Below are 24,346 nucleotides of genomic sequence, written 5' to 3'. Positions count from 1 at the left end.
GTCAAAGGACACATTTAAAAAACCAATTCAGGGTACAGGGTAGTTCAACACGTACAGGATGAAATTACATTGTATTTACATCCAGACAACAGCTAATTGTTTTCATGAATTTCCTTATAAATTCTGGTTCATCATAGCATTCTTGAAAACAAATTGATAAACTTAGGGTTGCAGCAGCAGATTTATATTGTTTGATGATGTATACAAGAGTTCCATTGCTGATTATTAACCATGATACTCCATGTTTAAAACATATACATGTATATATGATTATGTGACTAAAATCTTAACAGCTCAGTTCCATTATTCAGAGATGGACAAAAGACGTTAGTACTGCATTTTTCCTGCCACAGCCCCTGGACACCCACCCCTTACCCCATCATGAACAGCCTTGCCTTCCTCACCACCCCCTTACCCCATCATGAACAGCCTTGCCTTCCTCACCCACCCCTTACCCCATCATGAACAGCCTTGCCTTCCACACACCCCCTTACCCCATCATGAACAGCCTTGCCTTCCACACCACCCCTTACCCCATCATGAACAGCCTTGCCTTCCTCACCACCCCTTACCCCTATCATGAACAGCCTTGCCTTCCACACCCCCCTTACCCCATCATGAACAGCCTTGCCTTCCGCACCACCCCCTTACCCCATCATGAACAGCCTTGCCATCCTCACCACCCCCTTACCCCATCATGAACAGCCTTGCCTTCCACACACACCCCTTACCCCATCATGAACAGCCTTGCCTTCCGCAGACCACCCCTTACCCTATCATGAACAGACTTATATTCCTCACCTTCCTCACCCCATCATGAACAGACTTGCCTTCCACACACACCCTTACCCCATCATGAACAGCCTTCACCTCCTCTTACCTCATGAACAGCCTTGCCATCCCCTTACCCCATCATGAACAGCCTTGCCTTCCACACCACCCCCTTACCCCATCATGAACAGCCTTGCCTTCACACACACCCCTTACTCCCATCATGAACAGCGCCTTCACGCACCACTCCCTTACCCCATCATGAACAGACTTGCCTTCCTCACCCCTTATATCCCCATCATGAACAGCCTTGCCCCATCCCATCATGAACAGCCTTGCCTTCCACACCACTTTTACCTATCATGAACAGCCTTGCCTTCACTCACCACCCTTACCCTATCATGAACAGACTCTGCCTTCCACACACCCCTTACCCCATCATGAAATAGCCTTGCTCTTCCTCACCACCCCTTACCCCTATCATGAACAGCCTTGCCATCCGCAGACCACCCCCTTACCCTATCATGAACAGCCTTGCCTTCCACCACCCTTACTCCTATCATGAACAGCCTTGCCATCCAGCACCACCCCCTTACCCCATCATGAACAGCCTTGCCTTCCACACACACCTACTCCCCATCATGAATAGCCTTGCTCACCCGTTCCCACCCCTTACCCCATCATGAACAGACTTATATTCCTCACCACCCCTTTCCCCATCATGAACAGACTTGCCTTCCACACACCCCTTACCCCATCATGAACAGCCTTGCCTTCCGTGCACCACCCCTTACCCTATCATGAACAGCCTTGCCATCCGTGACTCCACCCCTTACCCCCATCATCTTCCGCACCACCCCATTACCCCAACATGAACAGAACACCACCCTTACCCCATCATGAACAGCCTTGCCCTCCACCACCCCTTACCCCATCATGAACAGCCTTGCCTTCCACACCACCCCCTTACCCCATCATGAACAGCCTTGCCTTCCGCACCACCCCATACCCCATCATGATCAGCCTTGCCTTCCTCATCCCCCCTTACCTCATCATGAACAGTCTTGCCTCCTTCACCAAACTTTAAGTCCTTCACTCAGCCAGCATAGCCTCCCTCCCCTACCTGCACCTCCCCCCTTAAGTATGTTGACCCTCGAGCCTGATTGCATTGTAAACAGAGCCGACTTTATCTGTGTAGTGCATTGTTCTAGACACAATGTAAGTAGCAACATAACCCCCTCTACCAGGCCTGCCAGAATGGGCGGAGTACCTTCTTGGGGCAAACTGTGTCACTGACTGAATTGTGGTATTTTCCCACATCTCACCATCATGCAAATATTATGGTTTTTCTGTAAAATATTCTTTACACATCTTCATGATATGCATGATTGAAATTAACAAATTGTTATCAGGTACGTACATTATACATGTTTATCTTACATTGAAACAATAAGGGGGTTTTGAGGATTAAAACATGAAATCAAGCTGTATCAGCTATAAAGGTTCTGTAGTTTATTTGAAGGGGCATTGGGTTAGTCTAGTGGTTAAAGCGTTTGCTTGCCATGTCAAAGATCAAGGTTCGATTCCCCACGTAGGTACAATGTGTGGTGTCCCCTGCAGTGATATTGCTGGATTATAGCTAAAAGCAGCGTAAAACCACACTCCCTCACCTACTCACTACAAGATATTTACAACATTTAACATTATGAAGATCTGATCATAATTCTAAATTACAGTAAATTACATTTTAAATTTAAGAAAATGTTAACTTCTGAGGATTATCTCATTTTTTACACAATATAAAACAATGACATAGATATGTCCACAAACGTTTTAATGAATACATAAACATGATAGAATCTTAGGCAATATTTGAGAGTAAAAGCTGGTGATAATACCTTCACAGGGATCACAAAACCAAAGGACAACAACTTCGTCTTAATTGATGTGTATGACAAAAGTTAATCACTAAACCACTTACTGAAGTTGATATGGATGGAGCTGAGGAAATGTGGAGATATGCTAAAAACAAGGAAATGAATTTACAAATGATGCCATACACACATTCTTTTTTATAAACTGTCCTTTGATATTTGACAGCTTATAGCTTTTACATGCTATAACTTTGTAATGCATGAAAAATGTACCGTTATTTTGGTTATTTAATTATGTGTATACTGTAATCGTATATATATATATTTTCACAGGTTGCAATTTTCGCAGAAAGTTCACAAAAGACCTGTCAGCGCAGTTGTTTTTTCGCACATTTCAAACACCTGAGTGATGGTATCCATCACAAAGTTTTCACAACCGATATTCCTTTATATATTGTTTTGATGTTTTTATCTTAGAGAATAAATTCCTACTTGAGTATTTGTCATGACTGGACCATAAATATTTTGCTTGGTATGATTATTGACGCACAATCCATGTGCGCTAAAAGCGTGAAAATTAATCTCACGCGAAAAACAATCAAATTACAGTATTACACTGATCATGTTTATTATGTTGCCTAATGCCAGACTTTGTATAAAACATTCTTTACAAATCTGCAGACTCACAAAATATTACTAAATGAAACACAGTGGGGTTTCATTCCACTGACAAGAAATGTATAAAATGTTGAAAACAAACTCATTTACTGTCACTCTCATCATGAATATACTTTACAAAACTGCTATAACCAGAACCATTCAAAACACCATGAATATACAGTCAAATCCCGATGAGTCGAATCTCTGGGGACCAAGTAATAAATTCGACTTATCGATGTATTCGAGACATAGGTATGTCTGTGAGGGTAGAAAAAAGGATGATCCAGTCCTAATTCCTCCGCCTAAGCATTTGTTATCTAATGGTTTCCCTATCACTAATAGGGACACCTTATCAGTTCCAGTCTGATTAGCACAGACAGTGATTTTCCTAAGATCACTAATCTGCCTTTTGAACTCACCCGTCAATGGCGGAAAGGTGTGAGCCGTGCTGGTTAGTTAATTGGATCAGTTTGCTACACCAATCAACGTCTCATTGACTGACTTCGGCTTATGTATACAAGATTGCTGTTGTTTGAATCTCATGGGACCAAATTTTCTTCTCGAGTCATCGTGTGTATTTATGAGACGAATTCGTGTAACCGGTATTCAAATGATGACAACTATAACAGGGAATGGTCGGGACCGACAGGTACTTCGAGTTATGCATAATATTCGAGACACCGGCATTCGACTCATCGGGATTTGACTGTATGAAAATATTTGAAATAGGTATATATTTTACCCAGTCTACTTAGCTGGCCTAATCGTGTCAACTTTAAAATGATCCCGACAACAAACAGCTATGTAAAATGGGATATGCAAATTAAGTGTATGACACATGGGACTTTAACAAAACAAGATAGATGAACACAGTTTGATCCTACACTTCAACACTAGACGTAAACATGTCTAAACAGGTAAACATTTTAAACAACACTGGAGTGAACAGTTCTGGAACAGTGTTCTGAATATATCGGAGGGCATGGGAAACTTGGAGATGACAGCCCTGTATTTGAATTTAAGGGCACTTTAAATTCTGCATATTAAACATCATGGTTATAACAAGGATTATATGACCATTGCTAACTTTCTGATGATCACTGCATGTACACATTATCCTAATTTTATAATAGTATTGATTAGTGTTGGGAATTGGTTAAAATCTCATAATTGATGATTGGTTCATTACAACCGATCAATCATCGAAAATAATTGGTTAGCATCCTTTATGAAATTTTCCTGGTTATTTTTATCAATGCTCACAAAAAATAAGGAAAAAAACATGTCGTTCTTTGGGGTCTTTTTTGTGCAAAATTTCACATCTTTAAAGGATGACTAGTATATTAGCAACAGAAATTTCTTTGAGTCTTTAAGATAAATTCAATCATGACTTGGAACAAGCTTGTAGTGCGTATGAAATGTAACAGATGAAACCAACCTTGAGAAAAATATTGTTAATGAAAACAAGTGTTCCAGAATTGTTTGTGTATGATTATGACAAAACATGATCGATTGCTTGGTTGTATAGTCACTGCGACCAATCTTCGATTATTTCAATTAATTGGACCACCTCTAGTATTAATACAAATACTGATTTAACATGTAAGGATATGACAGTGGTTAACATCATATTCAGCATTATTGAAGTTGTACTGCCACACATCATGTGGAAAAGCCATATATATGCTTAACTTTGAAACTTGAATGGTGTGGACAGATCAAGGATAAATGACTTAGATCAGGATATGAACATGATAGACCAACAAAGTGACACAACTCACAACAAATGGCTGTTCCTCCAACCTGTATCATGTGCACCCCCCAATCCAACATTAAAGTTAAAATATACTGTTTTCAAATCCTTACAAAAACCTCCTAGGCATGTTCTACAAAGTTAAAATACCTCTAAACAAGAAAATATTCTCACAAGAAAAACATCTATTCAAACACTTCACACATCGGCAAAAAAACCCATTAGCATAAGACCCAGAATATTGACTGAGCCTGATAGTCAGGTTAAATTATATTGATTACATGCTAAACAATGACATAATGACTACCCAAATTACATCCCTGACCAACTATTCCCTGCACATTATTGAGCCAGTTTCTGATTACTCTGCCTGGCCGCCATTCAAATACTTTCCACTTGACCTACTCCCAAATCCTACTGGGCAAAGCCTTCATGCAGAACCACAAACAAACACATCGAGACAACATGCCTAACAGTCAAAAGTATTAAGGAAGAATTACAAAGCAATACGATATATATATATATCACGCTACCTTGGCAAAATACATAGGTTATCACTGCTGTATCTGTAACAGAGAAGGCTCTGTACAGTTTAGGATTACCTGGACAGAACCGTGTTTAAAGTCAACAGACTGATGAGCAGACATATCGCGTAGCGGGAATATTTCTGGGTACAGCCTTTATTATATTTATGTATGACACAGCGAGCTATTCCAGTACTTTAAGGCATGAGACGCTGGTGTCAGTCTACTGCATACATGTTATAAACTCTATACAGGCTTCGGAATTCAATGCCCGGATTGTGCTTTACATTCTATATTCATGTATTGCTTTTATAGCAGATCTTTTACAATGCAAAGTCAGAAATAATTATTAATAAGTATAATGTAAACTTCAACATACTAAGAAAAGCAGGATTTAGATGTGTCAACTTCATTATTGTGAATAGCTCGACATTTGTGAGTGTATGCTTGCTCCTTCATCATTGAAACTCCAAAGTTTGTTTGACTTACATATCACCTGATGAAGGAGCAAGCATACACTCCAAAACATCAGGTTCTTCACAATAAAGTAGTTGACATCCATAAATCTTGCTTTTCTTATGCATACCACTTCTAAATGCCCTTCAGAGATTTGATTCAACATACAAGTTTGCATAATAACACGTTATCGACTGGCCATTGACTTCATGCTCCAGGTTAGATTTGGTCCAGAAAGGAGATTAAATGAACTGAAGAGTGTGAGGTTTGTTTGTTTGTTTGCCTTTTAACACCGCACTCAGCAATATTCCAGCAATATGGTGGTGGTCTGTCAATAATCAAGTCTGGACCAGACAATCCAGTGATCAACAGCATGAACATCAATCTATGATGACATGTGTCAACCAAGTCAGCGAGCCTGACCACACGACCTCGTTAATCACCTTCTACGACAAGCATGGGTTCCTGAAGACCAATTCTAACCTGGATCATCGCGGGTCGGAGGGTGCAAGGTAGGGGTCGGAGGGTGCAAGGTAGGGGGCATGGCAGTCAGATGGCTGCAGGACATTGTACCCCAATAACTTGAATGGTTGCTCATAATAACAGATTTGATTTTGTACAAGCCTACTTTATGCAGGTTGTACATCATTTGATGGGAATACATTTTAAGCAACAAGCAAACTGAACTAACATTTCTGTTTATCACAGGTGAATATGTCTTCAGTAAATTGCAGAGTGAGTGAGTTTAGTTTTATGCTGCACTCAGCAATATTCCAGCAATATGGTGGTGGTCTGTAAATAATCGAGTCTGGACCAGACAATCCAGTGATCAACAATATGAGCATCGTTCTGCGCAACTGGGAACCGATGACATGTGTCAACCAAGTCAGCAAGTCTGACCGCTCGATCCCATTAGTCACCTCTTACGACACGCATGGGTTACTGAAGGTTCATTCTAACCTGGATCTTCACAGGTAGTAAAATCCAGAGGATTCACCGGCAACGAATCATTTATTCTTTTCAGAATTATTTTTGTCACCATATATTATAACAGTATTTATTAACACCACATGTGCTTAATCTCTTTATTGATGGTAACATGTTTTCTCAATTGATGGTTACCATGGTTACAGATTGTAAAAATTAAAAATTATTAAAATATTTATAAAAAATAGTAAGTCAATCTAAACATGTTTGGCAGGCTGAAAGAGTGTAAAAATTGTTCAAATGTTGCATTAAGCATTTCTCGTGAGGTATTTGTTATTGTGCTTCTCTTTGCAGTAAAGAGTTATTCCCCCTGATCATGACTAATTAGTTCAACACCTGTTTCCCATCGTTCTGAGTCATACCTTGAAATTTGTAACAACAAACATTTCAGACCTACACTTGGAACTGATATGATGAATTTGTTATAAAAAAACACATTTTTACTCAAGCAATATGTTATTGTTGACACAATTAACTGTTGTTTGCCATATGTGTGGAGAAGTCATGTGTGCAAACAGAACATAACCTTATCCTACACATTTACACACAACATAATTACATTGAAGATTGTATTCCCTTGACCAAAAGGTGTCTTGGTCTTGTTTAAAATATATTCTTGACCAATGTGATAAGAAAGCAAGGGAGAAAAAGAAAAACTAATTTGGATGAATATCTGTGGTCAACAATGGTCAACAACGGTCGACAATGGTCAACAATGGTCAACAACGGTCAACAATGTTCAATGGTCAACAACGTTCACCAACGGTCAACAATGGTCAACAACTGTCAACAACGGTCAACAATGGTCAACAACAGTCAACAACGGTCAACAACGGTCAACATGGTAAATCATTAGAAAAAAAATCACCTTACAGGGATTTATCTTGGATTTGGAACAAAGTGTCCATGACAAGCAAATTAGAAATCATTAACAGTTTGAATATGTTACTGTTCTTATTTAGGCCAGACCAATTTTATTTCTTGTTTTACGGATCCACTGGTCGTATTTTTTCAAGAATAAGAAAATATATATAAATTCATATTCCCCGCTCAAAAAATAAAATCTAATGTTAGTGTAACATAAGTGAAATACTGGACACCATCTGATGAGCAGGTCAAGATGAATCCCTTCTATATTACCAAAAATACAATACTTGCAATTCATTCATGCCCTACTTCAAAACAGTTCATATTTGAAACACTGAAACACAACTAGTGTTTGCCACTAATATGGTAACTTCCCTTCACCCACCCACCCACTAAAGAAGAATGAAATACTTATAACATATTTACTACTTTTTATTTTTGGGTCACACACAAGAAATGACTGGTGTCTGCATAATCACCCAATGTAGGCTGTCAACATAATTGAAGACATTGGGTGCAATGTTTTATGAGAGATCACTTTGAAAAGTGATCAAAGTTTCGTGGTGGCCTTGAAGATAAGGTCAAGGTCACCCAAATCAACTGGTGTCTGCATAATTCCCTAATGTAGGCTGTCACCAAATTTGAAGACATTGGGTACAACAGTTCATGAGATATTGCTTTAACAAGAGTTTGAAAAGTGGTCAAAGTGTTGTGACCTTGAAGATAATGTGAAGGTCACCCAAATCAACTGTGTAAAGACATTGGGTACAACAGTTGATGAGATATCTCGCTAACAAGAATCGGGACGTACGGACGGACGCTGCCGAATACATAGTCCCCCGTTCCTTGTTGTGGCAGGGGACAAAAAAATTAGCCTAATGCCAATTGGTAAAAATGACATAGCACAAAGTGAGAAGACTGGCTGTTCTTTGAAGAAGCCTCAGACTTTGAAACAGAAACTCCCTTAAAAGGGTCACAATGTCAAGAAATACGAGTGGTTTTACTACTCAATTATGTTTATCATATCAGTGAACAAATTCCTTCATAAAAGCATCATAATGCATTAATATCATTCTTTCGAATCTATTTATTTGACATTTGACATGTCAAAAGTGCCATTAGAATTAATAACCTAGATACATTATGAACATATACAGTTTACCTAAGGGAAAAACCGATAAGTCACTGACAATGGGCACATTCGGTCAGATACTTCTGGAGCAGGTTCTGAGATATCAACATTAAACAACATTAATTTGTCATTTTATCTTCAACAACTAATATTGTATTTGGCTATTCATACAGTTTGATGAATCACGCATTTAAAGTTGTTATTCCTTGCATACTTTGTGTAGTATACATATGAATAGATCTCTGAAACTCAGTGATAACACCACGTGTCCAGACAAACTGACTGTATGACTGACTTTACTTACCGCTTTATGTGGATTCAATCATGTTAATGGAGGGGCACCAGCCATGATATACACGAATGTGAGTGTAGAGAATCGAACCGGGAGTGAGAGAGTGAGAGAGTTAGAGCACTGAGAGAGAGAGTGTGAGTGAGAGGAGAGAGAGAGAGTCACAGTGACTCTGACTTCATGTGGAGTGAAGAGTGTTAGTGAGTGGGAGAGAGTGATGAGATGATAGTGAGAGAGAGAGAGTGAGTGAGTGAGTGAGTGAGTGAGTGAGTGAGTGAGTGAGTGAGTGAGTGAGTGAGTGAGTGAGTGAGTGAGTGAGTGAGTGAGTGAGTGAGAGAGAGAGAGAGAGTGAGTGAGTGAGTGAGTGAGTGAGTGAGTGAGTGAGCGTATGGTTTTACACCGATTTTAGCATCATTCCAGCAATATCATGGCAGGAGATACCAGAAATGGGCTTCAAACATATACCCATGTTGGGAAACAAACCAAGGATCTTCAGCATAACCACTAGGCCAACCAACCTTCCCACAGGTGTTCAGTAAAACTTCCTGTATATTCTGCCATTTCGTGCGGATCAATCACCCTAATGAGTGGCTATCACCATGGTACATCACACAGCTATTTAAGATATACTGCACTGATTGTCCATCAACTCATTGCCTGAAACAAGTTTTGTATAGCTACAAGAGTGTTCAATCTCGCCACTGAACTGTCCTCCTCCCACTCCTACCTATGAGAGCTGCTGTGATCGTGGGAACCAACTGCCTCTCTATACAAAGAACAGCATGGGTCTTTCCAGTTTGTAATCATCGCCATTTCCATGATTACCATGACTGGAGTTTTTCAGAGTTAATTGGCATCTTGGGACTTTTTAACGGATGGCTGGCTTCAGAGACACAATGGATATATATTGATCTCAAGGGCAGAATTACCGTGAAGTGGTTCGCATTTCTGTCAATACTATCTGTAGATATGTTATACAAAAATGGAATTGTTTAACATCTTATCAATTTATTATAAGATCATTTTAAATGGTTATCTTTAATTAATTCCAATATTGATACCTCATAAACATGACAAAAGATGCACCAACTTAATGAACAAAGGTTCACCACATATATTACATGTTTATCCATTGGTTAAAAAACCTTGTACTTCCTATATTTTATGAAGCATAAGTGCAACATATTAATCATTACATAAGTCATGATATTGTCCCAACAACGTCAAAGCTAAATGCCAATTAACTGTATTAGCCTTTTTGATCAAAGATAATGTTTCAAGTTTAAACATGTTAAATCGGAAAGAAAATATTGAATAAACAATGCCATTTAGAAAGCGGATAAATGCAACACACAGAGGCCCAGATAAGCTGCGTATCCGGGTAAAATACGCATAGAAAATTTCCAATTACGCATTGAAAAATAATTGTTGCGTACCAATTAAGCATTAAAAATGTAATATACGCAAAAAGTATAAAACAAATGTGTACGGAATATATATGGAATAACCTATGCAAGCAAGTGCAAGCTTATGCAAGCAAGTATAATAAGTGGGGATAATGTTTTCCTATTATTTGCCAGTTATAATTGAACTTTTATTTTGTTTATTTTGTTAACTTTATTTGTTAAGTCTGCTTTGGAGTAAGGTATTTTGTTTTTGTTTTTTGAGTGGAGTCCAAATGTCCTGGGTTGTTAGTTCAGATAACTTTACTTTAGTTTAAGTTCGAGTACATATTGTAATTTATTGTTGTTTAAAACTACTAAGTTTAATGTTTGCCAGTTAACTGCTCAGTGCTGATTAAATCCTGACCTGCCTTACTTGGACCTGTTGTTATTAAACAATAACAGATGATCTCTTGATGAAAGAAGTTGACTCCCAAAAACATGTCCATGACTCCGTCTCATGACACCAGGGAGTCATGATGACTCCTAAATTTTTATGCCAGGGCAAACACTGATTATGCAATTGATCTTGCTTGTAATCAGTTTTGTAATATATGTATATATTGTAATCTAAAATATATATAAAAATTGCTTATGTATGAAAGAGATATCGATTGCTATCAAGTTGTACTGTTAGTATAGGACAAGTGTTGTACTGTCAGTATAGGATGAGTGATTTTTTATGAAATCATTTCCATTATATTTAAGTTGGTTTTGATTAGGTATGACATAGTCATAAGGCAGAACATACCTGCTTAGTAAACTTACTCAATGACGTAATACTTAGGTGAGTAAAATGACTGAAATACGCACATATTTGAAAGCAGTGGGTAACGGAAAATGAAATACCCACTCAACATTCATAATACCCACTCCAAAAAAATACAGTGGGTACAGTACCCACATGAGCTAAATCTTTTCTGGAGCTCTGACACATGTTATATTTGGGATTACACTTTCTCAGTAAAGTAAAGATTCTAGTACACAGCTGAATGCTATTTCCGGCTTAGTGAGTGAGCGAGTTTAGTTTTACGCCGCACTCAGCCATATTCCAGCTATATGGCGGCGGTAGCGTAAAAGGAGTGACAATTGAATCATCATGTCTAGTGATGTTTGATTGCAAGTTTTCTATACACATATCTGTTTTTATTTACAAAGTTCGTTTTTTCACCGCTGACAATACGACATTATTATGAGTTTTGACTGGGTACAATACACAAAATAGCAGTTCCTCTATGTCCATGGAAACTACGATTTTACTTGGCCTTAATTCCGTGTTACGCATAACGCAGGTGTCTCATAACATGGGGAGTCACCCATGGACCCCAAGACCTGCGTTATGGCAAGGGATGACTGTACTTTTGTTTGGTTGGAAGCCGTAGGGGCTCAGTGGGTTAGATGGATGGCTTTGTGTGCTGCAATTAGGTGCCTCGCTCTGAGAATGCAGGTTCAACCCAACAAAGGTACTAGAATCTGTACTTGACTCAGAAAGCGTAATCCCAAATATAACACAGGTTATAAAGAAAATATCACTTGCTCTTCCTACTGATTTTATTCACTGATGATTTTGATTTCAATTTGATTTTGATTTCAAGTTAATATTTGTTGACATGTTCATGCTGATCCAGCAAAACATTTAGTATTTTATAACTGAGACAGGAGACAGTTTTACGTATATCAAATTGCAACATTAAAATCGTCAATTACCAAAATATAACATACATAAATACCAGCCACGCTAAAATACCACTCAGAATTATGTCTTAAGTAAAGGTTGCAGCATTACAGACTTACTGACCACCTCAGTAGTGTAGTGGTTAGAGCGTCTGCTCGGAGTGGGAAGGTCGTGGGTTCGATCCCCGACCGCGCCATACCAAAAGACGTTAAAATATGGTACTTGTTGGTCCCTGCCTGGCGCTCGACATTAATGGGTACAACAAGGACTGGTTGGTTCGGAGTCAGTATAATGTGTCTGAGTGGGGTATTCATGCTTCACTGCGGCATGGTATCTCAATGGGCTAGCACTATAAAACCAGCTTAAGTCTGGGCTGGTACAAGCAGCCGCGCATACACATACACACGCATGCACGTCGTCATATGAGCGAAATATTCTCAAGCATGATGTTAAACCCAATTCCACCACCACCACAGACTTACTTGTACCAAATATATGCTGTCTTGATGTTTACCATGTCAACATGTTTTTCTGCTGATCTGAATTAGTTGTGACTGATATTTATTTATTTCTGTAATGAACAATCATACATATGCATTTTTCCTATTGTGAAAAAGTTTGTAAAAAATTCCCAAATTGGAATTTCAATATTTGGGTTACGTTAGTTCTCCATACACTTGTAGTATTTCTTCATACGAGTAAAGCTAATTTCTGGTGTCCCTGCCTTCATACTACTGGAATATTGCTAAAAACAGCTCACTGTTTCTATAATACACAACACAAGTAGGCACCACAGCAATTCTTTCATATTGCTGCAGTTGATCTTTCAAGTCCATTACAGAATAACTTAGTCACATGCAAGAACTGGGTGGCCCTTAATGTCTTTGTCAAAGATGGACACATTAACTTTACTAGCATGAAAGGTCAGGGCTCGATTTCTTTGATTTGGATATCAATGCCTTCAAATCATATTAAACCATACTTGAATGTCATTACATACCACAGCAGTATTGGACAAATGCATTTTTTTTTCTTCATTTTTTTCAGGTTTTTATTTCCAAGAGATACATGTCACATACAACAGGCAATCCGTATCGAGTACATGCATACATACAAGCATACCAGCGACAAATGCATTCTGATGGTTACTGATAACCTAATATTGGATTGCACAAATGGACTATGAATGAGCTCCATACAATGTACCCATGTGAGGAATCAAATCTGTGAGTAGGACAAGTGAACTAGCTGGCCAACAATTCCACTAATGATAGACTGACTGAGTTTGGTTTACGCCGCTTTTAGCAATATTCCAGCAAAATTACGGCAGGGGACACCAGAAATGGGCTTCACTCATTGTACCCATGTGGGGATTCGAACCCGGGTCTTCGGCGTGACGAGCCAACGCTTTAACCACTAGACTACCCCACCGCCCCACAAATGATAGAGACTTGCAGTGATGCATAACAAGGCTGCAGAACAACTTAGATTGTAGGTGCTGCAGGGTGGTTCAAAGATTGACACTGACAAGGCCATCTGGAGGTAATCTCTGTTATGATAGTACACCAGAGGGGATGCTTTGTCTCTTATCTGCATGATCAGCCTGACAGTCATTAGTGATGAATGATGTATGTTTCTCTGTGGTAACTTCGAGGTTACAGTCTTACACAGGAGTGTTTCACAATAAACAGGAAGAGCAAGTAATATTTTCTTTACAACATGTAATATTTGGCACTACACTTTCTCAGTAAAGTACACAGAAGTTAAAATGTTAGACTAACAGCTAGTCTCTGAAATGAACATATTTTACAGAAAAAAAATTAAATTAAAATAAAATACAACAAAAAGGAGCCCAGATACTTTCTTCTTTTTCACTGAGGTAATCTAGACTGTCACACAATCTGAACTTGCATGGGCTACATTGGGTATATTTGTTTCAGGGTCTGTATGACAGACTACTAAACTGTTAACAGTAAATGTTCAGCTGTCACTCTAGCATGCTGACTATCATACAGACCCTGAAACAAATATACCCAATGTAGCCCATGAAAGTCTATATTGGTGCATTTCTGGAATATGAAGAAGGGCTCTGGCCTCCTTTTTATCATATTGTTTTAAGATAAAACAACTTTATTTCCCGCATAATCTGTTTATAGCAGAGGAAAGATATTCATCTAATTCTGCTTTCAGACGGCAGAAAATATATACCAACGAAAAGAAGGCATATAGCATCATGATGACTACAGTTAATTGTTAATTAGGAGATAAACATCATGTGTTCGCCAATTTCCGGGTGTTATTGAGTATTTGAAGCACGGAAATTCATTTGCAACCGACAGTGGCAGCCTGAGGTTTCAAATGACATATTCCCGTGCTTCAAAGCAGAATTAGATGAATATCTTTCCTCTGCAATAAACAGATTATGCGGGAAATAAAGTTGTTTTATCTTAAAACAATATGATAAAAAGGAGGCCAGAGCCCTTCTTCATTTTCAAGAAATGCAACAATATAGACTTTCATGGGCTTATTAATATGCAGCGAATTTCTGGGAATCGAATACCATTCGATCATGTTTTTCAACCAATCAGATTAAAGAACAGAGTGACTTTTGGTTTACAATTAGGATTGCAGCATACAGGCTGTATATTTGATGGTGTTCAATGACTTGTTTTGACTAGAGTAGTTTACTTAATAAAATATGTTCCTCATAACAATGTCCATCACTGTCAGCTGAAACTGCCTCTAGCAATCTCCATTAAGGAGAACACAAGGTTTCCTTAATACTTGTGGGTTTCCTATGATTTATATTTGACTGTTAGGTCAGACCAATTTTATTTCTCGTTTCTACAGATTTTTATCCTCAGAAAACCTAAAGGCAGGAAGGATTTTTCCTTCTTTTTTTTTAAATCACCAGTCAAAGCAAAAGCTCACACTAGTTTCCATGTTAACTCTTGGTTTGTTTATATCAATAAAAAATAAGTTGAGTGAGTTTAGGTTTCACACTGATTTCAAGAGTATTTCACTTATATCACATTAACATTGGGTTTTAATTTTTGAGCGGGGAATTTTTTTACTTTTTTCATATTGTTATAAAAATACGACCGGCGGATCCATAAAACAAGAAATAAAATTGGTCTGGCCTTTTGATTGTGTGAAACAAAGTGTGAAACTGGGGAAAGGTTTTGGTGTCCCCTATCATGATAGTGCTGGAATATTGCTAAAAGCAGCGTGAAAACTCACTCACTCACTAACTACAAGAACAAAACACTCTGTCCAAAAGATATTACCATAAAGAAATAATAAAATGTAGATTCTTTATAATGATAAAAAAACTGAAAGATCAATCTGAAGACTGGTTTAAAATGAATAAAAAACTGGTTACTAATTCACTGAGACCAGACAAGTTCAACACTGCAACATCCTCATTTTGCTATTCAGCCATCAGCATTGTCAATACTCCAATACCACATAAATTCTTGATGAATTCTACAGTGCTCTTTCACAAACAGAAAGCAAAGGAGGTCACAAAAATATCCTCAGTCAATTAAGTTTACTCTCGTAAAGACTGAAAGTAGCGTACAGCACTGTGACATCAATACGCCATGTGTTCATGCAAAGAAGCTCAGCGTCTCCTGATAACAAGTCTGAAAGCCCTGCTCATAAGGAGAGTATAAAGCATGATATCGACATACATCTCTGGCCCATTCGTTATGCTATAGGTCAGATTAGCATTATTCAATACTCCATTTAATATAACATGTTGTACATGTTGCATAACAACCAAAACGACTGCGATTATCATGATGATATTTTCAGGATGTGACTGGGATAACAGGTACATGTTCATGAAAACAGCCAATAAAAAAGCATTATCAACACGCAAGTATTCCAATTTAAGTATTTATAATGTTAACATGTTTAGAAATTAATCAGCTAGTAATCTGTACATGTACATAAACATATTTTGCCTGAATTATGTAAAATAACATGATAGAAAGATTTTATGCAAATTAGTGATATGAGCATCAAGTTTATTCATAAAGCATGTTAATGCTGAACTAATATGTACAAGGCAGAAAAGTTTAAAATGCTACAAAATTTCGGTTTAAAAAAAAAAAAATCTTATTTCTTAATGTGAAACTAAGCATAATTTATGTTGAAAGCATTTTGTCTTATGTTAGACTATTGTCAAATGATGATGATACATTAAAAAACCAGTGGTGGAAATAACTTTAAAATTGCCAGTGTACTCCAGTACAGTGGCACATGTAAAATCACTTGCCCTGATAATTTTTCCACTATATTGGCCATTTTCTTGTTGATTTTTTAAATAAACAACATAATTAACATTGAAATATCAACTGGACACCGGTACAGTGTGATATACAAATTTGCTTGCTCCGACAGAAAAAACCTGGAGCCCTGCAGACATGATGATGGCTCTCGGTGGTTTGAGGCAATGGGTTATTTCCACCCCTGTGGTCGCTTTTTTACAATGAGACCCTGATACACAACAGGATATATCAACAATAATACATAAGAGAATGTCTTTACTATGTATATTTAATGCATTTGGAACTTCCTGGTTTTATCTCTTTCCGACAAACAGAAATCAGATACATCTGCTCACTCATACCAAACATTAGAGGCCTGATCTCATGACTGATCAGACACGACGTACAATTGAGATATAGTCAGATCTTCACATACAGAGGTATTGTATCAGAGTAAAGGATCTGATTTTAATGACTGAGTGCATGAGTTCGGTTTTACGCCGTTTTAGCAATATTCCAGCAATATCACGGTGGGGGACACCAGAAATGGGTTTCACACATTGTACCGATGTGGAATAATCAAACCCGGGTCTTCAGCGTGATGAGCGAATGTTTTAACCATTAGGCTACCCCAGCGCGCACCAGTGATTTTAATGACTTTGCTTGCAAAGTATAAATAGAAGCAATAAAATTATTGTCTTAACCCTGTTCCGCACTCATTAGCCATTGTCACGATTGTGGCGCCAATCCAATAACACAGGTATCATACCTTTCTTATTATTCATCAACTCCACAATGCCAAGCAAACAGACCCTTTAGCCAAGTAACTTTAAGTTGCCTTTCACCAAGCTGGCCCCTGCACCCCTTTGTGGACCCTTGAAGATCAAGGTTAGAACTGATCTTCAGTAACCCATGCTTGTCGAATGAGGCGACTAATGGGACCAGGTGGTCAGGCTCGCTGACTTTGTTGACACATGTCATCCTATCCCAATTGCATAGATCAATGCTCATGCTGCTGATCACTGGACTGTCTGGTCCAGGCTTGATTAATTAGGGACCGGCGCCATATAGCTGGAATATTGCTGAGCGCAGCGTAAAACTAAACTCACTCACCTTTTTGTGTGGTAATTTCAATTAGCTTAATCAGCTTATCCATTGGAAGCGGATAATATATAGACATACTTAACTATATTAAATGATTGTTATATTAATCAATATTTCCATACTGAGCGCAGTGTACTGGTTCCCTTCTCTGAGCACCTACCAGAGCATCAGAGCTGATCTCTCAGATGTGTCATCAAAACGCACTGGCATTAACATCATTAATAGATCAGCAGGCAGATAATGTGTGCATTTATATTGAACAAGTTTCCATACACTCAGTGCATGCTTAACTCAACAACAATACAACCAAGGTCAATGGATTTGTATCTACAGTACAATTCCCCCCCAGAGTTTACAACCAAAGCTCAATCATGGTAGGTGCTTAAAGGTTAACTGTTGGTGGAAGGTTAACTCATCCTACCGGGTACCCACTTTACTGTGGGGCAAATAGAGGCATATTCCCACAGAAGCTAGCACATGAAGAGTGAGTTTAGTTGTACACTGCTTTTTGCAACATTCCAGTATCCCGACAGGAGACACCAGAAATGGGCTACACACATTGTACCCAATGGGGGAATCTAACCCAGGTTCTCTGCGAACAGTAGAGGATGTAACGCAAGAGGGATCCCCATCAACAAAAACTGTTCCAACAAATGATATTTATTAAAGCAATGAAACAAAATTAAGAAGCTGTGAACCGATCCAGTTTGCAAATCTTATTTTAATTTGAATACATTTTGATTGACTCAATTTACAAGATATTATTTGCTTGTATTTCTAAATCCTAGGCCATATTAGCAGTTGGACAAAAAGCCAAATGAAAAATGAAATCAATGTATGAATTGTTTTCCTGCCCAAGTGCTTGATCCATAAAACAAAACAATACAGATGTTTTCCTAATTTAAAAGAACAACCTCCTGACAAGTTGACACACCATATCCCCCAGACATGCCAAGTGAGCAAGTTGGGTTTTACATCGCTTTTAGCAATATTCCAGCAATATCATGGCATCAAGTTATGAACCCAACAAACATAAACAGTGACTATATAGTCCACATGTTACAGTTCAGTAAATTGCCAATAATGAAACGTTTCATGTCACAAGGTTGGAATTTGATGAATCCTCTGACGTGCCATTTTGAACCACATCGTGTGTGATTGTCACAACATGTGTTTTGTTTGTATTTTTCGTAACACGGCATTGGGCAATATTCCAGCTAAAAGACATTGGCTTGTAAAGAAGGGGGGCTAGACCAGACAATGTTGTGATTACCACAATGAGCACTGATGCAGTTTGGATACTTTAACTTTCCCCGATCGCTGAACACACAATAAGTCAATGTCTAACCACAGCCACTTCATCAAAAATCATTTTCCTCAAAAATCAGATCTATTGCCATTCTTTAAGTTTTTAGCATATTTTTGTTTCTCTGCTCCATGAAAAATAGAAAAGACAGCTAAATGAGATTAAATAAATATATTTTTGTTGTTTTCAGCTAAAATTTATTATAGGATCTTTATATAGCGCACATACCCAGCAACTAGTACACGCTCAAGGTGCTGAAAAACCCTAAAAACTGAGTACTAAATTAATTATTGTCTCACTCTCAGTGTCAGATGTGTCTTGCCTTTGTGCATATAACTACATCTTGGATTCTTTTTACATAAAACTAACAATTTGGTTCCTGTTTGATGCTGGAAATATATCCATCACACGTAAAAGCTCAGACCTTTGATGATAAATCATTATGACATACTAACATGCATTAAGAAGCCCTCTATTGATGTTGAAAATACAGTCCACATGTGTACAATACTATTGTAAACACTTTCAGTACAACAAGGAAATCAATATACCACATGTACCAACACAAGCTTGTGTAAGTCGACAATACCATAGCATCGTATGTCTCATGACATATGGATTGACTCATGGGTTTCAACATCTAAGGCAACATCAACACAATACTTTGATTCAAGTTGTCGCATATCCGACTTTTCAATTCTGACCACAAGAGAAGAAAAAACATTGAACACTTGGCCCTTCCTATTAAATCGATATCCACAGACGTTACCCACTGCTTTCAATTCTGACCACTTAAATATAAGAGAAGAAAAACATGGAACACTTGGTCCTTACCTATTAAATCAATATACATTATAAATTTTCGTACACACATTTGTAATCTTTATATACTAACATTTTAATCGTGGAAGTGCGCTTAACAATTATTTTTCAATGCGTGTAATTGGAAATTTTCTATGCATATTTTACCGGATACGCAGCTTATCTGGGCCTCTGTTTCCAGTATCTTTATATATACTCATGGAAACGAATAAGGGAACACATGAAAGTACAAGTGTTCCTTTATTCTTTTCCAGGTTTCTTCACAAGGTATGTATTGCAGTTTGCACCATGGGTGAAATTCTGGAAACAAATAAAGGAACTCTTGTACTTTCATGTGTTCCCTGTGTTTGTTTCCATGTGTATATTTGCTCAGAGAGTATGGGTTTATAATGCTTTTAAAGCAATTTTCCATCAATATCATGGTGGGGGAGACCAGAAATGGGCTTCACTCTTGGTAAACATGACAAATTGAACCCTGGCCGTTGGCATAAGCAAACACATCAACCACTAGGCTACCCACCGACAAATCTGTTTGCTCAGAAAATATACAGAAATAATATATTGTAAAAAAGATATCTTCAGGGAAATTGTACTTGTAGGAAAAAAGGACTGCATTGTCTAAGTGTCATGAGCTGTTACACACCGGTGTATAAAATACTGATATAACACATCTATATATAAACATGATATAAGCTAGTATAACACACCAGTGACTGTCACCATTAGCCACTGTATGTGTAGTGTACGTTTCCTGCATCACAGTCATTGTATATATCTATCATATGCCAACATAAATATTGATCATTACTATATTAAGATGCTTACCTAACATTCATGCATCAACATGTTCACGAGATAACCATATTATTTATTTGCTTGTGATCTTTACAAGTTGTTTTTTGTTTATCACACGGGAGAGACATTTAAGGGATTTTCCAAATTACATGTAATCTGTATTTTTTTCAGCTGGTAGAGTAAACATTCACAGGATACAGTTCATATATCAACATTTTCAATCAAAATAATGATTTCTGAAGATAAATATATTGCATATGTTGATATAATGCACATTCGTAAAACTATTCACACGCTTAAAAGTAATGCTGACACTATTGATGATCATCCTATAAACGATAATTATGTTTCCCTCCAAATGAAAAAATGAAAAAGTTTGCCTATCACTCAAGATGAAAATATTTATCATTATTATGAAAAAGATGAAAAATATAGTGCAAACAGCCACTTGCAAGTTAATAAACTTCCATATAATTAAAAATAACACCATTTACGGTCAATCCATCATTCCATGGACGCAATGGCAGTGTAAAACTTAATGAACTTTTTGATGTTTGTATAATATCAGTTTTACACAAGCACGTGTGAATTTCTGTTTATTCAACCTTCACCATTTGCTCATCACTAAATCTAATAGAGCCTATAGTTTCAACTGGTGCTCCAGTCGAGGGTTAATGTGACCTAACCTTTCTAATGTTCAACAAACCAGGGTCATGGTCGAGATTTTATTCTGACAGTTGACTGTTGTAGCATGTTTATTGACCTCAACATACAGAACAGTACTCGGTATTGAAACACGCGTAAAATACACAGTATGGCAACACAGGTATGCATGTGCATCAACGCTACTAATTACAGGTGTGCATTACCTGGAGCTGGACTGTTGCCGGTCTGCACTGGACGGCCAGTTAATGGGTGAAGCCATGTCGTAGTTTGTGATCGCTCGCTGCAAAAAGAGAAAGTATGACAAATATTCGTGATGAATTCACCTGTCGTCACACGACTTTGATGTTCAATAACTAACGCGCATGCCAGGTGACGACTGTCAAAATACACCTACTTGATGAAAAACACTCTACCGTCCCTTGTCACTGAATAATTCCAATCCGGGGGAAGCCTGTCCCCTTTTGGGACATCGGCCGCCATTTTGAAACTTATAAACTGCACACCTCGCTGTTCCAGTTCCCTCCCCTGGCGAGGACAATGGCTGATGACATTTCAGGTGCGTTTACCTGGGACGCTCGTACAGGTGTGTCAAGCCTTGCATTCCATCGTTAACTCAATAACGGTGAATGAAGAGGGCGGATCGGAAAGTCATTGAAGAAAGCATGTAATGATTAGATGAGATTCAAAGAAAACCAGTAGTCTGTGTGTGTTAATTAGGTCAGTGAAGAAATAAATAAACAAGTTTAAGTTAAAATACATATGTTGGTTATTTTATTATGTTTTAAATGCAGCTCTTTGTGTATTGACTGACAATTGTAGTATGTGAGCGAACAGACCCACATGCCTTGTGCATTGTTATCTATTATGAGTGAGTGAGTGAGTGAGTTTAGTTTTACGCCGCACTCAGCAATATTCCAGCTATATGGCGGCGGTCTGTAAATAATCGAGTCTGGACCAGACAATCCAGTGATCAACAGCATGAGCATCGATCTGCGCAATTGGGAACCGATGACATGTGTCAACCAAGTCAGCGAAACTGACCACCCGATCCCGTTAGTCGCCTCTTACGACAAGATAGTCGCTTTTTTATGGCAAGCACATGGGTTGCTGAAGACCTATTCTACCCCGGATCTTCACGGGTCGTTATCTATTATGATGGGATGGTTGTAATATAGCCGAAAGGGTATTTCTATTAACAACAAAACGTAAATAGTATATTTGCTTACGTCAATTAAATATGACTTTTTACTATATTCGTGAATCTCGTTATAAGATGTGAATGGTAGTGTGGTAGGAGCTCATCTTAGGCAAGTGATTTTGTTCAAAATTGCCTCTGTTCAACCAGCAGTGAATGGGTACCCGGTAGGATAAGTTGGTCTCAAAGGCAGCATAGGGTAACCGGGGGGAAATGTCTAATCTTTGCGCAAAATGTGTCCTAAGTGCCACTGAGCATCTTTGAGGTGGATATTAGGCGCCCTACAAATATATTATATATCAGATTTTGAAAGTTAGTATTATTACAGTTCCTTAACATAAATGACTAGTACAAGCTGGTAATATCGGGTTTTTATGCTTATAAGACAAGTGTAGTATTAGGAAGGCGCGGTTCTATAACAGTGACCGCCTCCGTTGTGTAGTGGTTAGGGCGTCCGCCCGGAGAGCGGAAGGTCACGGGTTCGATCCCCGACCGCGTCATACCAAAAGACGTTAAAATATGGTACTTGTTGGTCCCTGTCTGGCGCTCGGCATTAATGGGTACAACAAGGACTGGTCGGCTCAGAGTCAGTATAATGTGTCTGAGTGGGGTATTCATGCTTCACTGCGGCATGGTATCTCAGTGGGCTAGCACTATAAAACCAGCTTAAGTCTGGGCTAGTACAAGCAGCCGCACATACACATACACACGCATGCACGTCGTCATATGAGCGAAATATTCTGAAGCACGACGTAAAACCCAATTTCACCTCACCTCACCTGTCATGCATGTATAACAGTAATAAAAAAGTAAAATAATTAATACTGGAAAACTAAAAGTGTGTTTCGGGTAATAATGATGGCTTCAAGAATTAGGTTATCCCGTTTTTATTAGAACATGTATCTGTTAAATGTGATAAGTTTGTGATACTCAAAAAATAATTTCGTTATTAATAAAATTAAATAGTATGTTCGGCTGCATCATAAATGGTTTTTTTAAGAGAGATTGGTGTGTCACGTTTCGAAGCTCATCTTATTGATTATCAAGTCATCTTAGATCGCGTTAGCCCCCGTTGAGTTGTCTGTCCGTCGTTTACGGTTTTAAAGGTTTTCTGAAACCTCCAATATGGCCGGTCATAGCGGCCATATTGAAAATGTAATTTCACCCACAGAACAATAAAAACAGATCACTGGTAGTGAGAGATAACTGATAGTAACAGATCATTGACGGTAACAGATCACTGGTAGTCATAGAGCACTGACGATAAGCAATCGATAACAGTAAGATATCGCTTCTTGTACAATCTCGTTCGATGTTTATTTAGTGCTAGGTAAACAGAGACACACTCGAAACAAAGTCACGCGCCTGAGGAGACTCCACATGTGCTGCAAGCGCTTCAGAGACAGGTAGGGCAGAAGCCCTAGAAACCCGCGGCGTCAAGTTGTTGAATGACTGTGGTCGATGTTGAAGAAGATCAATGTTGTATAAACAACAGTAACAGATCACTAATCGATCAGCCGCAAAATAATAACAATAGAACAGTAACAGATTAACAAAAGTAACCACGCCATAGCTGAGTGCAGAAACAGGTCAATAAAGTGAGTGAGTTTAGTTTCACGCCGCACTCAGCACTATTCCAGCTATATGGCGGCGGTCTGTAAATAATCGAGTCTGGACCAGACAATCCAGTGATCAACAGCGTGAGCATCGATCTACGCAATTGGGAACCGATGACATGTGTCAACCAAGTCAGC

General features: G+C 38.3%; 1 protein-coding gene across 2 annotated transcripts in view; it reads right to left on the bottom strand.

Moving 5' to 3' along the window:
• Window positions 1-21,900, bottom strand: part of LOC124256185 (zinc finger CCCH domain-containing protein 13-like) — an 84,116-nt gene extending 62,216 nt beyond the window's left edge. For both annotated transcript variants that reach the window (XM_046690148.1, XM_046690149.1), the window contains exons 1-2: window positions 21,792-21,900; window positions 21,601-21,677 (exon numbers count right to left, since the gene is read on the bottom strand). In XM_046690148.1, the coding sequence (XP_046546104.1) occupies window positions 21,601-21,677; window positions 21,792-21,877 (163 nt within the window). In that variant the 5' untranslated portion in view covers window positions 21,878-21,900. The remainder of the gene's footprint in view (window positions 1-21,600; window positions 21,678-21,791) is intronic.
• Between the last annotated feature and the right edge of the window lie 2,446 nt (window positions 21,901-24,346).

The sequence above is a fragment of the Haliotis rubra genome, unplaced genomic scaffold (assembly GCF_003918875.1).
Source record: "Haliotis rubra isolate DU_JTF1 unplaced genomic scaffold, ASM391887v1 Scf62, whole genome shotgun sequence".
Taxonomy (NCBI): domain Eukaryota; kingdom Metazoa; phylum Mollusca; class Gastropoda; order Lepetellida; family Haliotidae; genus Haliotis; species Haliotis rubra.
Note: the sequence above shows the minus strand (reverse complement) of the source record. Positions and strands in the feature narration are given on the sequence as shown.